At 39.1% G+C, this 16,494-nt stretch overlaps 1 protein-coding gene across 44 annotated transcripts in view; it reads right to left on the bottom strand.

The window, feature by feature from the left end:
• Positions 1-1,826: 1,826 nt before the first annotated feature.
• Positions 1,827-16,494, bottom strand: part of LOC105669058 (MAP7 domain-containing protein 2) — a 159,625-nt gene continuing 144,957 nt past the window's right edge. For 38 of the 44 annotated variants that reach the window (XM_067356842.1, XM_067356856.1, XM_067356878.1 and 35 more), the window contains 11 exons: positions 14,144-14,326; positions 12,210-12,671; positions 10,568-10,747; positions 9,747-10,063; positions 9,005-9,242; positions 8,780-8,901; positions 8,471-8,712; positions 8,254-8,374; positions 7,772-8,109; positions 4,407-4,669; positions 1,827-4,208 (listed from right to left, as the gene is read on the bottom strand). In XM_067356842.1, the coding sequence (XP_067212943.1) occupies positions 4,195-4,208; positions 4,407-4,669; positions 7,772-8,109; positions 8,254-8,374; positions 8,471-8,712; positions 8,780-8,901; positions 9,005-9,242; positions 9,747-10,063; positions 10,568-10,747; positions 12,210-12,671; positions 14,144-14,326 (2,480 nt within the window). In that variant the 3' untranslated portion in view covers positions 1,827-4,194. The remainder of the gene's footprint in view (positions 4,209-4,406; positions 4,670-7,771; positions 8,110-8,253; positions 8,375-8,470; positions 8,713-8,779; positions 8,902-9,004; positions 9,243-9,746; positions 10,064-10,567; positions 10,748-12,209; positions 12,672-14,143; positions 14,327-16,494) is intronic. The other 6 variants (XM_067356915.1, XM_067356778.1, XM_067356834.1 and 3 more) reach the window with 5 other exon arrangements.

Here is a 16,494-nt window from a genome sequence, read left to right as displayed (position 1 = left end):
CGTTCATAAATTACAATATTCGGGGACCCACCCCCGTCATTAAGCGAATGTGCGTTTCCCGTCGCGTGGAGGCCGCGCGAAATTCATTTATGAAATTAATACCGCGGATTTGCTAAACGAAGAATTACTGCGTGTCGCGCGTCCGCCTTAATTGCACGAACAATATTATTCGCGCCGGTGCGAGCGCCGCGCCGCACAAGTTTACATCGCTAGTCCTTCGCTTTCGAATTAGCACAACCGAGAGTAATCAATTTGAGCTCCTCTGTGTTTCCTCAACGTTGACAATGCAAGAGAAATTATTTCTAATAAACTATCATATCTCGAGAGATTGTCTCTCGCAACATGTTTCAGATATACATGAGATTAGAGTCCATAAATTAGAAGATAAAATTATTTTCTTAATTATCTACAAGATTTGTAAATATATATTTAAAGAATATAAATGTACCTACCTACCTACTGTTTATCTTTTAACATTACGTATCTTATATACATATTTATAAACTAAATATTAGTTGTGCGAACGACGCAGTGTGCAAAGGTTTAATTTTGCGCTGCGGTTTAATTTTACGGAACGTTGACCCACAGGATGCTGCGCACGTATCCAAAATCCTCATTTTGCCCTGTGGCGATCCTTTTCGCCTCGTCTCGCCATAATAATGCGGCAAAAGGAGCCTGCGTATTACGTCGTTTGATTAATTAATTTACGCCCGTGGTGCGCAGGATTACGAACCCCCAGGCTGGAACTTCTCCTGTTGCCTCGCTTCTCTCGCGAAGAAACGAAGTAAACAAACGATTCTGTCCGCTCTTCCGACTGCCGTTACACACCTAATGGCATTAACATTAACCGGGACGACGATTGTGCAGGCAAACAGGTAATTGCATCGTGTAAATTTTCTTAATGACATGATTGCGCTTCACGCAAAGATGCAAGTTTTGATCATTACAATATTGAGCTTCTATTGTTTGAAAATTATATCAAATATTCGTGTAACACATTCGTTAAATATTATTTTTTCTTGAACTATGGTTTTTGAGATCTAACAATTATATACGTTTTTCATTAATTTAATATTAATTTAAAAAATATCGATACTAAAATAATGACTGAAAATTTCATAATAATTATAAAAGACAAAACATGTTTGTAACAATCTTACTTTTATCCTATAACGTTTGCATTCCGCAATTTGCAATTTCTTCGTTTATTAAATTTCTCTGCGGCAATATTTTCTAATAATAGTTAAAGTAACTTTATAAACTTCTTGCAAAACGAAAGAAAAAGATTTGGAGGATCGTGAAAAACCAAAAAGTCGCCCTTATGTCGAGACTGTACTTCGTCGGACACGACTCTCCGGATAAGTATGAATAATTGAGGGGGAAGGGAGACTTCTCGAAGGGAGAAAATGTCTGCTACGGGGAACTATTCTCTGCATTAGAAAGGAAGAAACAGCATGAGAGCGTATCCACGAGAGGCGTGAGAATACGGGCATTAGTTTTTGCGAGTGTAAAATTCGAGGGACGAATTGCATCCACGATGCATCTCCGTGGCTGCGTCGTATTTCACCGCGTGAGGTTTGCGAGTTCACATTACTAAGAGAGAGTATCTGTTAGTTTTGGTAAGGCAAAGGTCTAAAGGGTAGCGGGAAATGTAGGGGTGTTCGCGTCGTGTGTTGCCGTTACAAACGGCGGCAACAACTGCAGTTGATACTAATCGCCGATGTTCCACGGGGGTGGGACAATTAATGTTAATATTGGGCGAAATAACCATATGCGAGTGTCATAGGATCTCAAAGAGGAATGTGTATAACACAGATAAACTGCAGTTTTCAGTATTAAGTATTTATTACATACAAGCATTTTTACAATATGAATTATTTGTTTTTTTTTTTTTTAGACATGACTGATGATATTTAGCATTTTTTTCGTTATTGTATATTTAGAAACATTCTCTCGTACTCTATTCAAGTATTATTATTATTATTATTATGTATTCTTATAGAATAGTTTTAATAGAGTCTCAACCAAAAATTATCTAATAAAAATAGTGAGTGTACACGTGACGCAAGAGTAATATACGGTGTCCAAACGGTTAAATAAATATATCTGTCAAAAAAGAAAAAAAAGCTAACATAAATAAGTTTGATACAATAAGTCGTAACGAATGAGAGGCGACTGCAACTCGTTACGGCATTGAAATTTTTACAGGATAAACGCAGAAACAATTTCTCGTGTGAGAACGAGCGATAAAACGCCCAAACTGTCAATAAATCTGTCGCATGCATAGTTTCTGTATATGCTTTTCCTGTTTTGTTTTCCTCTTAACGATCGGAATATTCTCGGTGCGTCAATAGTGACTCGCAATGTGCAACATGCGCCTGTACAAACATGCTCGCTTTAACAACTCTCGATAAAAATACGTATTAATCGCTCGATCTTTTAATCGAATATCTTAATCGTTTAATTAAAAATGTATCAATTGTTTGCAGACGACAACAAATCTCCCGTCGCCCGAAAAAAAACAAATTGCAATGTTATTCAAATGCAAATAAGGGAAAATCGCGAATTTAAACAAAAACGACGTTGACGAGAAAATTTTCAACTCACACCACATTCAGTTCGACAAACCCTTTATGTTGATTATGATAAAATGCGAATAATAAAAAGCGACAGGGAGAGGGGAATAAATCTCGTACGAGAAAATTCAAATAACAAACAGTACGTAAAATCTGTACATTAATCCTATCTTTCTCTAGTGTTGATAAAAGTCTCTCTCTCGACCGTGTTTTTCCGAATAAAATCAAGATAACAGAAATATTGGACTTCCTATTCTCGTTATAAATAATCTATCGCCGAGCTTTATATGACATCGTGCGAAAATGTAAAGCATTTTACTAATATCCACGTTTCGTAATGTTGTTATGTTTCAAATAATGACAAGTAACTCGCACCATTTGAATAATACAGCGACATCCGGTTTTCGCTGCGCATTAACGTTGCAATAATCGATCGTGTTTGCCTTTCAAATTAAACACAATTAATCCCGATTAATCCTGCGTGTGACCATCCGTAACATTTCTCGCATAACAATTCTTACAATTAACGTTACTAGATCGCCACTTTAACTTCTTATGCAGCAGCTATCTCACAAAGCAATCAGCATCATCATCATCATCATCGTCATCGTTATTATCATCATCATCGTCATCTCTCATCACAGCTAGAGAATTTATGTTCCATCCACGAAGAAATGTAACAATAGTGAAGTCTAGCGGTTACCTAGGGTACACCAATGTTAAGTAGGCCTTCTAAACGAAATACGATAAAAAGAGAGGAAAGAGAAGAAAAAAAAAAACAATAAGATTGCTTGACTAGTGAGCGCACGCCCCAAAATCTGGAAGAAAAGTGTTTCCTTTTTCTCTGCCTGTGCTACTTTTCCCACAGAGAGTTGCTAAGGTAGTATCTTATTACGCTATCTCTTATGTTAGAGATATTCTCTAATCCGTCATTTTGGCAGATACGTTCTCAGCGTCTGACTCCGTCTTTTGTTTTCCTTCTTTTGCGTCTTGTGCTATATGTATATCCGTACGTTGTATTCCTTTCCGCGCGATTTCCACTTCTCTCGTTTCTACCGATCAACGCGTCAAAAATTTTTACTCGTAATCTACACGTGTGTATGTGTGATAAGGGCGAAACCGTGTGTATGTATATGCGTGTGTTTATGCGATAGAGAGAAATTAATTTCATATATCGACTTGTTACCGTAGAATACGTCTATGTATCCGAAAATGATGTGTTATAAACAGGCCTCAAACCTCTTCCGAAGGTCCTTTAGAAAGTTATATATCCATCTAATAGCATACTACGACACGCAGACTAAGTGTCCACACTTGCTGTTGCGTAATAATTAATTAACATTATATATTATTTTACACTTCCTCTTTCCCGGTGACGACGCACAGAACTCGAGGGGGGGGGGGGGGGAGCCCGGGAATGGTCTGTGTCCGATGCGACGCTCTTCTCCACGCTCCACTTAGATATTTCCTTCTACACACGATATATATTGCGCGACGGCGGTTATTTACATAATCATAAACGACGTCCCGTTCTGGATATAGCTATCGCTCGACACGAGCAATTTGGCTATCGATTATCTAACTGCTTCTTCTCTGTTCATCCGGTTCACGAGACACTTTATGACAAAAGATCTGTGGACAGAAACGGAAACAAAAAGTGTTTAGCAGCAAACAAACATTTTTCTGGTGTAAAAAATAGTTTATTTAGCTAACATATAATATGTAGAGTGTCTCAACTTAGCAAACACACTACAATATATTTCTCCTTTTTAAAAGAAGCCACAATCTTGAGACGTCTTGAATACAATTGTACTGATTTGCCTCACATACCTGGTACTTGGTTGTTATCTTGCGGCTTGTTGTTGATGAAATTGTCTTGGAACGGATTGACATTGGCGTTTGCGGCGGTGGGCACGAACCCCATCGGGGTAAACGGCATCGCCGTCGGATTCAGATTAGAGTTGAGGGTGTCTTCGTTCGCCAAATTGGGCGTCAGTTCGAGTATCGGCCCAGTGTTGTAGCCGGTACTGTTATTACTCAGAGTGTCGAAGTCCGACAGGTCTAACAGGTTGTTGGTCACGTTGTTTTGCTTGCTACAAAATCAGCCAAAGGAAAAAACATACATAGACTAAGTTGACAGCCAAACGAACGCTAGGGACTACGACTTAAGCGACTATCCACGACCACTAACACGAAATCGCCGCCGCTAAGTTAGCTAAGCCGATTGCGGGCGATTCCTTAACATCTTCAGACAATCGGATCACTAAAACGAAACGGATTCGAACTTTATCGAACAGGAACATAGTCGCGGCTCTAGATACATCTAAAAACGTCGTCAACTGAACGATATGAAGCCAGATAAAGATAACTAAATAATGAATATGGAATAAATATAAAGCGATTATTAGGCGTCGTTTCTTCTGCATGATTTATCATATGACTGCTTTCCAAATAGACTTTAAACGCCTCGGGAGGCAACTATTCTGACTATTGAAACAGCTATTATAAGCGATTGAATCTGTCAAAGTACTAACCGAAATAGTCCACAACCTTTTGCGGTCCTTTGCTGTTTAGCGATACAATTCTTTCGTCTGTGTGTGGTCGAATAAAATTATTGACATGTAACTGTGTGTATTATAGTAAATATGGATCGCAACAGGTTTCTATTTAAATAAGGTACTACGAGAATACGTTAAATCGATACGTCAACTGTGTAACCATAATAATCATAATCCGCTAGACATATTACAGCAAAACAGTAAATACGGATCTAATTACATAAAAAATCACACAGAAAATTGAATTCGTCGACATCAGATGAAGGCACATCAGAGAAGAAAATTCATGCCACGACTTCCTTTTTTTCCGTCTTCTTTTTTCTCGATACCTTCGTGTGCTATTTGTAGATGTGGTGTGTGTATGTGTGCGAACAGACGTCTTCCCATGGAAAACACGTGAAGATAAATAGTACATAGCAAAAGTAGACAGTAAGTTGACATATACCGTTTAATGGTATACAATACACAAGCATGAGGGACGTACGCAGACAATTATTGTGCAAGGAAGAACAAGCCACACCATATCAACGTTAGTTGGTAACATGCATTAGTGATTTGCAGAATTTGTTGCGAAGATTAATCCGCACTTACGGTATACACAATGGATCGGTAAATGGGAAAATATTTTTTAATACCTAATTGAAGGAGAAAAGATCAGAGAAGTGCTTAGCAAAGATGACATAATATAATACAAAAATGCTGATATTGTGTTTACTGCCATGTATTTATGATTATCGGTGTCATTTATCACGCGAATGCCTAATAAATATTACTCATCCTTGCTGAGCTAATAAGTGTGTTATGAAATCAGAAAACGAAACGTTTCGATGAGTCATTAGATTTTATGCTGCTCGTCTCTCTTTACATTATGTACACTGAGGTTCATTTGTCGTGTAATTTAACGCTAAGTGTGTAATTTTGTTAGTGATTCTTAATTTCATGCTTTATGTACGGTATTACATGACGTTCCTCCAACTCGTTGATACAATAACTAAAAACGATCAGAGTACGTACGCGATTAAATTCCGGTATTTTTGATAATCCTAGCTAAAAATAATATATTTGTCGTTAATACACAGCTGAGAATAGCAATTATAAAATATATGTAATTATCATAATAGAGATGATACAATATATATTTCTACCTGCAATCACGTTATCACTGCAATTATATAGTGTCCCGTATGAGAGTCATTGTTAATACGTTGGTAATCGTGCAGCTAATCGTATCGTACATGGTGAGTCGCAATGGCATGTTGTTTATTATATTCGTCAACCGTCACTCTGACTACTTTTGCAATGTACAATATGCGTGGATTATCCCCTAACATTTGCATGAAGCGATAAAAGTTCGGTGAAATTTATGTCGATAGGCAGTTTCTTCACAAAAGGAGCCTCAGGAAAGCGCAGAGTAGTTAACTCTGTTACTAAATAACTATTAATAATTATGCGTACATATGTATACTTTATAACTTTGAAACTTAATTTACTTGAATAGTTAACTGACATTACAAGACACGTCTCAAACAACATCTCAATCGTAATTTCTTATATATACAGGGGGCCTTCGACACAATAAGGCCTTTAAAAATACATCTAATAATTTTACACTCACAATCCAGCCACAAATGAAGGTTCAAATAATTGCTATTTTGGAATCTGACAGAATTCCTTTTCGTGCGTACAAATCTAAAACTTGAAATAATCAACCTGTTAGCAGTGCGATGATTGTTCATTGCAATTTAGAACCTTCATCTCATCTATTTACAAATAAAATCATACAATATACTTAATTTATATATTTATATGTGGCACGCATTCTGTAGTTTCTATTATATAGGATGCCAAGAAAATTTTTATATAGATATTCTCGAATGATGCCGAAATAATATTTTATTTCTAAGTTTTCCTAGCGCGTTAATGGCTTCTTTCTATAATGTTTCTATATGTTTATGTTTTATATGCAACATTTGAAAGTTATTGCGAATTAATTCAGTTGTCTTACACGTATGATATATATACGCTTGAGTCTTTCGTGATCGAGCAGCTATGCGGCCGACGTCGTTTTCGATTAATTAGTAATCAGTCCGTTTTGAACAAATAGTATGTTGGATGGTATTGTGCACTTATTTTTGTCTTATAAAAAATGTTAACTGCAAGAAATCGAGAAATTTATTATAGCACAGATATTTTCATCTTATTAGCCTGTTGTTTCCTGATCACTATTTGGATTAATTAAATATAATAGAAGATTATTGAAGTATATTTCTCTTATTATGTGTGTGTGTGTGCTTATAAGATACTTCCGCAATTACGCAAGAAGATAATTCCGTTGAAATATTCGTCTCTTCATATATTTTTATATCTGTATATCTTTCGATCGGATAATAATCGGATTTCTAGCAGCCATATGTTGCGTACAAGCGCTTCTGAATACACGCATTATAGATTACACAATGCCCAAGTAAAAATAAAAAAAAAAATGCGTGTTATCGACGCAAATATTATACTATATATATACTATAATATTATTGTCGATCGATATAGCGAGAAGAGACGCACGATTTATTTGATTCCACTCGGTCGACGACGTTGTAACGCGTTTACGAATCCGTGATTTAGAATTGGCATACTTACACAGTGGCATTGTCCAGCGTAATCGACTGACTGTTGATACCGTTCCCGTGATTCGTATGATGACCGTTCAACTCCCCTTCCACGTTACCCTGATTATTATCCAATACGATTTTATTCTCGTTAATGCCGTTGCTATGCGTCGTGCCATTGTGCACTATATCCGGCGCAAGCACGTTGTTCTCCGTGTGATGCGCCCGTTGTTCACTGCTGATGAATTGCTGTGTTGCCTCGGAAATTAAACTGGCCGTCATGACGTCGTCACCTTTGCCGCCAGGCACTGGTTTATTCTCGTCACTTGGGCTATCCTCCTTCAATTTATCGCCATCGCCACCCTCGCCCTGCGCACAAGTTTGCCATGACAAATTATTTTTTAATCCTCCAATTTATAGGTCCAATATTTTGGAATTTTGTAGGCAAAGCTTTGTATACGTAAAATTTTGATTTTGATCAAACGATTAATGTGAACAATTGTGTAATATTACCTTGCTAGAGTTGCTTTGATTTTTGCCTCTCGTCCTAAGCATGATGGCCTCGACACGTTTACGTCTGGCGTTGCGTTCCTCTTCTTCTTTCTTAAGTCTCTCAGCCATTTCGATTCGCTGTCTGTAATTCAAACGGACGGATGTCATTGGTTATATAATTCATCAGAATTGAATTTCGGCAAAACAGATAGAAAAATGCAAGAATTTTCAGATCAACCTTTCCGCTTCTTCTCTTGCTTTGCGCTCCGCTTCTTCCTTCTCCTGCTTCTGACGAGCTTCCTCTTCCCTTTTTCTTCTATCCTCTTCCTCGCGACGTTTAGCTTCCTCGATTGCCAGTTGTAACCGCTGCTCCTCTGCCTCTCGGGCCTCGTTAGCTAAGCGTATAGTTTCTTCCTCCAGTCGACGTTGTTCTTCCTCCTCTGCGCGTAATCTTTCGACTTCTCGGCGCGCTTCCTCTTCCTGCAGAAATCGTTGTAAGTTAATAAAGCAAAGTTTGTCTAATGTTAAATCAATTTATATACCGTACCTGTCGTTGACGTTCAAGCTCCGCTTCTCGTTCCGCTTGTTCTCGAGCTAATCTTCTACGCTCAGCCAAAGCGGCTTTGGCTTCCTCTTCGGTGGTAATTCTGATTTTCGCAATCATCGAAGCTGTAAAGCAATTCATAAATAAAAATAGACAATCATCGTCAACTTGTTGTGGAGAGCAATCTTGTGACAAGCAATCTTGATAAAAAGTTTCGATTAAGCATACCTGACATATCAATTTGTTCGTCTATTTCATTGTCAGGCTTGACTTCGACTGTTTCCGGTGATTTCTTTTCTTGTTTATTCTCCTCTTTTTTAACGATTTTCGATTCCTCCGTAACGTCGCTCGACAAATTCTCTTGCATTAAATTAGTTTCGTCCTTGACTTGTTTGCTTGCCAACACAGGCTCTGTCGCTATCTTTGTATCATTAGTTACGGATTCGGTAACGTTCGCCTCTTGTTGCTGAAATTGAATTGGCGATTTAATAGTACTAGAACATAACGTTGTGCGCATTACGTGAGTGCAATTTAAGTCTTGAAAAAAATATCAAAAATAATGTAACTGGTTAAAATAAAGTTAAAAATTTACGTTTTATCATATTTAATTCAATGATCTTTATGTTAATAATTATATCTATGTAATTATTGGTAATAAAAAAATTAATTAATTATTAAATTTATGTAAGAACTTAAAACATTTCTTTATAATAAGATCAACTTTTTAGTATCAGTTGATTAATATTTTAGACCATTCCTTTGTTAAAAATATAAGATTTCAATGCATTGTAGCGAAGAAAATGTAAATTCTAAATTTCCTAGGCCTTCCAATTTTTATAGTATAAGATTCCAGTGTCTAATAATGAATAAAATGTTATATAACAAAACGTGGAAATAAGGAAATCTATTTTATTTCAAAGACACAAAAAAGATTGTTTATTTCAAAACAGAGACATAAAAAGAAATTTACCTGCGCTTTTTCGCTGCCCTGATCCTTCTTTTCCTCATTCTTGTCCTCAAATTTCACATCCTGCATGTCCTTATTCTCGTTCTGTTTTATGATCTCCGCATGAGTCTCGCGGATAAATGGCGCGTGCTCAGCTCCAGGACTCTGCAGGGGTGTCGCCTTGGGAGTTATTCGCGGTGACGACCTGGCGTTCCTGATTAACTTCTCCGTCGGCTTCTTCATCTCCGTAGCTTTGGGCGTGGAAGGTTTCTTTGGAGTGCTATGGACCTTTGGCAGTGGTGGCTTTGAATCCTTCGTTAATTTCACTTCACCCACCAGATCTGCGATAACAAGAGCAATCGGAATATTTTCTCTCCCATATGCTACGCGGAGTCTATCTATATACACTATTTACATGTGTGCAATTTTGAGTCGTCAAGAAAAATAATATGTACAAAAATTTGGGAATGCATATAAAAAAATAATATAAAAAAATAGTAAAAGTAATTGAAAATATAAATTTCACACAAATTATTCCGGAAATATATGTACGAAGAAAAAATTTCAAATAACGCCGAAACGTCCTTACAGTTTCTTTGTCGCACCAGAGATGTATAACATGCCGTACGCATTTCGAACCCTTTCAGGAGATGTAAATTTAGATTACAGATAAACGTGCGATGTTGCTTACATTTTTTTCAATTCAATACTCTAACATCCTCCGTGATTTCCGTCAATTAAAAATTTGGCCTGTATGAATTATTTTTCTTTTTTTTTCTTTTCTCTTCAGATGCTTGGCGATCTGAAAGGGTCGGTGGAAGGAGAAGTAAGATGGTCATGCTCACTGTGTTTCTCTGTGACCGAGACACCGGTACCGGCAATAGAAGCAGGCCGCGGTCGGCGCGACGCTGTCGTGCGGGTACGCAGATTGACGTTACTGCTGCCCACGCTGCTGGCACTCTGCTGACTCATCGAGCTGTGCGGTCGGGACGGGCTGTTGGGTGTCACTTCGCCGCTGCGGATACCTACGCGCACCCACCGAAGATAAGTACATCTGTTGATCTTTGGCGTTAGAGGCTGATTGAACGCGATCGCGCAAAATTCTCGACAAAAAGACACATCGGTGCGAGTGAACTTCCATTCGTATTTCTCGCACTCTATATCGAGAGCGCGTCGCGCTTGCGACGAGCGCAAGGTGTAGCGGGTGAATATTGCAAGAAACCGAAACACAAGCACCGCCACCGGTGTTCAAGTGCAGTCCATGAGTGTGAAAAGAAAAAGGTATAATCGGAACGAAAAAGTAAGCCAAAATGAGAATAAGAGAAATCAGGTTTCTTAATTGCGCAAAAAAAAGGGGGGGATGACAGGTGAAAAAATTGTAATCGAACAAAGTGGATTAACTAGGAACAAATTGCACACTAAACGTACTGAGTGAATTGCGAATCTATGTAGTACTACGTGAATTGCGAGATACGTAGCCATATTAATAATAATATAAGGAATAAAGAAAACGTGCAGCTTACCGAAACATTAGCTCATACCTTCACCCTTGGTACCGAAAAACCGCTGAGAGAGGTCTTCTTCTTAGTGGGAGCGTTTTGTTAATCAATTCGGAGATCAAAGAGCCGGTTGCATCAGAATCGATTCGCGCTAACAACGCTTAATTAACTTTTGCTTCTTAGCATTAGACCTACAGAAGGAATCAAGCAAATAAAGCTGGTTTCTTAATTCAGATCGTGGATGCAACTGGCTCTTAATGTTAAATCTGACAAGTCTGATGTGGGAATGTAATATCGAAAAGTATAGAAACTTTCCAAAGTCGATGAGTTAGTCATGTGAAAAAGTGATAGTAGATGTAAAAGTATATGAATTAATATTTTACGGCTTGAAATTAGAAGGACAGAAACCGCCTTTTCCTCCTATCTTCGCGCCATTAAATGTAATTGGTCGTCCCGATTGATTTACAAAGACTCCTTTGCACACTTATCGCATGTGTGCACTCAACTCAGATGATAGAAGTTTTCTTGTTAGACAATGAGTGCATTCATGTACGTTATTCTGTTAGTTAACTTTTATGTAACTCTTATTTACAACATTAACCCCCTTTCTGTCCGAAGACGATGTGCCAATCTAGCTTGTCGTTAAGCGATAAGTCCGACTGTGTGCAGCGAGAGAATTAGTATAAAGCGAAACGGGCGATTACTTAGTCCGAGAAAAGCTGCGATCGAAGAAAATTGTCTCTACAGCGCGCAAAAGGGAATATTAACACTTACGAGATAAACGAAAAACAAAAAAATTCATCTCTAGCGCAGCTATTCCGTCTGTAATTATCTACAATAAAAAATAAAAAAAATTCTACTCTCTTTCGGTGCAAAAACGACAGTAATTGCTAGCTGATCGCAAAAAACGAGAGTACTATGTACAGAAAGCGCGATTTGGTGGGAAAAATCCGAGAGCGTCGAGTTGAGTGCACGGCCGCGCACTTACCTTGCTGCTGCTGGGCCTGCTGGTACTCGCGGGCCTTGCGGCGCAGTCTCTCGGCGCGGGTGGGTCTGGGCGTGGGCACCGCGCCCGGCAGCGTGCCCATGCTACGCGAGTTATCGGATCGTTTGAGGCTCTTGGCCACCCCGGGCGCGGCTAAGTGTGACATGCTGCGGCTCATGCTAGAAGCGCTCTGCAGCGGCTGGCTCTGCTGCCGCTGCTCCGTCAGCGTGCCGAGCGGCTGCTCGGTCGCGCGCTTCCTAGGCTGCGCCAGCTGATCCAGCCTGGACATGGAGTAAGTCCTACCTGGCGAGCGTGTGAAGGCCTTGGCGCTGGAGCTGCGTGCCGCCGACGGCGGGCCGTCGCGCGGGGACGGTATCGTCGGCATGAGGTCGGTGCGTCTCCTATTCACTCGCAGGTAAACCGAGCTCGGGGTGCTGGGCGTGCCGCCGCCGTCGCTATCTTCACCTGCAAAGAGTCTCGCTTAGGGTCGCCTGTACTGCGAAGCCGACATTCGTCGGTCCGCGTGTAATGCACGGGCGCGGCTCGCACTACGAAGACACTCGGGTAAAAGAGCTGCTTTGACGATTTTTATTCTTTTTTTCTTTTTTTTTTTTTTTTCTTCGCTACTTCCGTACTGTATGTATAGCTTTGCTTTTCATGCTGTGGCGCATAAAGATGACGCGGAGGTACACTGAGAGATATTTTGTTTAGAACTCTATGTTGCGAAAGGGTTCGCTCGAAATTTACGCTGCAGACGTGGAGAACTTCTCTGATGAATAATAATAAGAAAAAATGTCTTCTGAGAGACTTCTTTCGTGAAAAGTATTCGTCTCTCAATGTACGTAAATCATTATGTATCAAGTGCATGTAACTATTAAAGATTACGCGGCTCATGTAGGTTTTTGTAAAGAGAAATATGCTACGATATATATTTTAAGCAGCACGAAGAAAGCGAGGTAATAAACGGATTTGATCGAAAGAAATTTCTGGAAATGCAAGGAGGAGCCTGTTTCATGCAAGCGGCAAATTCTAATGACGATTACAAATCTGTCAAAGAAACGACATAATTAATCGATTCAAGCTTCCTCTATTACAAGTACCATCTTTTATCGTTAAGTTGGAAAATTCTATTCTATTACACAATTAATTATTATATTTAACGATAGGTTAACTGCTAATAAACAATAACTAAACAGTGTATCGATATGAGTATATGAGTATATGTTTGAATATGAAGCAATGCGAACAAAAGGTTAAACATGATTAATAATTATTCGGTAGGACCGTATTCGTGATAACATTCAAAGCCCACATATCCTAATTCGAACATTCTAATTTCTAAATATCTTTCCTTCGAAACACTAACTTCGCTACTCTCATCAAATTGTGTCTCAGGTACGTTGAGTTGAATTCTTTAGCGAGTAACGTATCGAATTGCGCATTGCTGAAACTAAACTGGCTAAGGTTCTGCTTGCAAAACACACGTTGTAACTAAACATTAATAGTGTGATCGATCTATTCGTGTTAGTAAGGATCGCACACGGATAAACAAACTAACAACACACCGTTGCGTGATATTGGCTGCCACGCGATAACTCACACGTGGTTACAATGGGTCCCTCGAGAAATCGCAAGATCCATCTCACCAATACCATACAATCGGAAACGAAACTACAGAAACTATAATAAGAGAAAGTATGCTCTTACTGTGTTAAATGAATGTGACATGCGCCGCGGCAGAGTGTGTAGTGATTTAAAAAAGACATAATAACGCAGAAGAAGAAGAGAAAGAGAGATAGAGAGAAAGAGAAAGGAGAGCCCGATGAGAACAAGTGCTGACAAAACGAAAGATGAAGGATCGACAATATTCATTCTTGAGACGAACAGAACGGATCTCTCCTGGCATTTTTGCAGGCTTCTGAGACATCAGGACTCACCACTGGCAGCCCGCTGAATCATAGGACGCCTAATGTCGCTATCGGACTTATCATCGACGGCAAAGATGTCGGTTGTGGGGGGCAGAGAGAGGCTGGCTCTCTTATGCTTGGCAGGAGTTAAGGGGGGATCGGGGCTAGAATTCCAATTGAACACCTCGTACATGGACGAGGACATTCTCATATCTGCGAACAAACCATTCAACGCAACAGAAATATTAGGTGTTCCGCGAAAAAAAATTCCGAATAGAGCGGGATGAGCGGGCGAAAAAAGTGGGAAAGTACAAAGTATTAGCGTGTGTTAGATACAGTGCGCATTGCACGCTTTCCCCTTGGCTCTTTTCTTATCTTACTTTCAATACACCTCGCTTTGCAGAACCACCGTCACCGGCAAATGGAGGACAATAAATAGAAGAAATATGTGCAGAGAAAAGATTTAGTAGCCACGGTTAAAAACTAATCTGCCATTTTAGTTTCCCTCCCCAGTTTCTAAGATGTTATTTCTCTGTGGGGAAAAATAAAAGAAAACAATGTTCGGATAAAAAAAAAACGAGCGATGATGCAGCGGGATGAATGCTAAACAATCTGTGTGCAGTGTAAAGAAAAGGTAAACGCAAATATTGTCGCGTTAAAAAGCAAAACCTGCGACTTATCTCGCGGGAGTCAAGAGACGCTTTCAACATTCGCCGTGTAATCAATCTCAAGCTGAAAATACACGTGAATTCGGCTATCGTTTGAAGGGGCGTAAGAATGTACACAGAATAGGCTGTGGAGAGTGTAACCTGAAAGTAAAGAACCAAAAGTAAAATTTATGCTTTGGGCGAGGTCGCGTTACAGACTCCTAGTAGTGCTGGACAATAGTTTTTTCATGCTTCGCGTGGTGTCGTCTTCCGCCGTGAATAATCGTGTGAAAAAGCTTTGCGTGGCGGTAATTCCATATTACGGCTTATAACGGAAATATTTTAAAACTATTTATCAACCATGTCGAAGAATGATATTCAAGACACGCGAGTCAACCAATACTTAATTCTGCAACGGACTAATCTATTCCGGAAATGGTTGCGTGAGAGTTTTTTAGCTCCCAGGAATCGCTGTAATAATAAACCGTGTAATGCACTCATTCTGATTTCTTAGTACATTTTTTTCTTTCTTTTTCCAGAAATTAATGCGTAATAAAAAAAGTCTGCATCTGTAATATTCTTGAATAACAATCTATAAAATACAAACGACGTTTAAATGAGATTTAAAAAGACTCCGTGCGACCTTTAAATAAGGTTTAAAAAAGAAAGACCCCTCGTGACCTTTATCATAAAAAAAAATCACGCGATAGTTCCTGGGTTTATTATTTTACCTATATATTAATTTTGATCATAGCAACTGTTTACATATTTTATTAAGCGCGATGCAATCGTTTCAGTCAAAATATCTTTTGCGTCAAAAATGATGTACAACAGATATTACGCAGCAAGATCGCGTTTTTTAACGTGCATCTTCCGCGATGAAGCTCTCTCTCTCTCTTTCTCTCTCTCTCTCTCCACTTTGTACATGATGATATCGATTGCCACTAAGAAAAATATATCGCTATCAAAGATATCGGAAGCGATCGTGTGTATAAAAATATGGGCTGAGAAGATACGAGTCGCTTCCTTGTCCCATTTATCCGACAAGCTTGACATCTCTAAACGTCGACATGACAGAGAAATATTTTCGTAGCGACAAACATCAATCATCAACACATACGGCGAACGCTTAAACAAATAGTAAACGCTCGGAGCAAGCAGAGAGGAAACGGCTGGAGAGGATTCGTTGACACGATTCACTTCTTTGGAACAGATTTGCGCTACTTCGCAATTTACAATAAAATTTCCTTCCATATTTAACGATTGAGTAATTTGATACGAAATAATTATTTCGCTCCTTTGATCGGCGCACCATATTGCAATCTGTATTAAATAATAATCGCGAAAAATAATTGAAATTATCGCCGTACATTTAATTTCGAAAGCGGCTGATTAATCACCTGACACCCCTCCGTCGGTCATTGCGCGATAAATATGTAGTCTACGTATCGCGGCGCGTATTTATACTTACATTGAAGCACGACGCTAAATCTCTGCTTCTGAGCTGTTCATCGTTGTTGTTTCGACATCCGACTGAATTTACAGTAAATACTAATTTGCATTCTACCGGTGCACGGTGCAGCACAACACACCATGTGTGTATTATTCATCCTCCGCACGAGATACGGAAAAGCCTTTAACACTTTCAGCTGTTGCCCGGATATTTTATACTACGTATAAATATGCGCGCATATTTTATGAGATAATCTTTAGACTCTTACATTTTAATCTCTT

This window comes from Linepithema humile, chromosome 1 (assembly GCF_040581485.1).
Source record: "Linepithema humile isolate Giens D197 chromosome 1, Lhum_UNIL_v1.0, whole genome shotgun sequence".
NCBI classification, from domain to species: Eukaryota; Metazoa; Arthropoda; class Insecta; order Hymenoptera; family Formicidae; genus Linepithema; species Linepithema humile.
The sequence above is the reverse complement of the archived record's forward strand: the minus strand, read 5'-3'. Positions and strand labels throughout refer to the sequence as shown.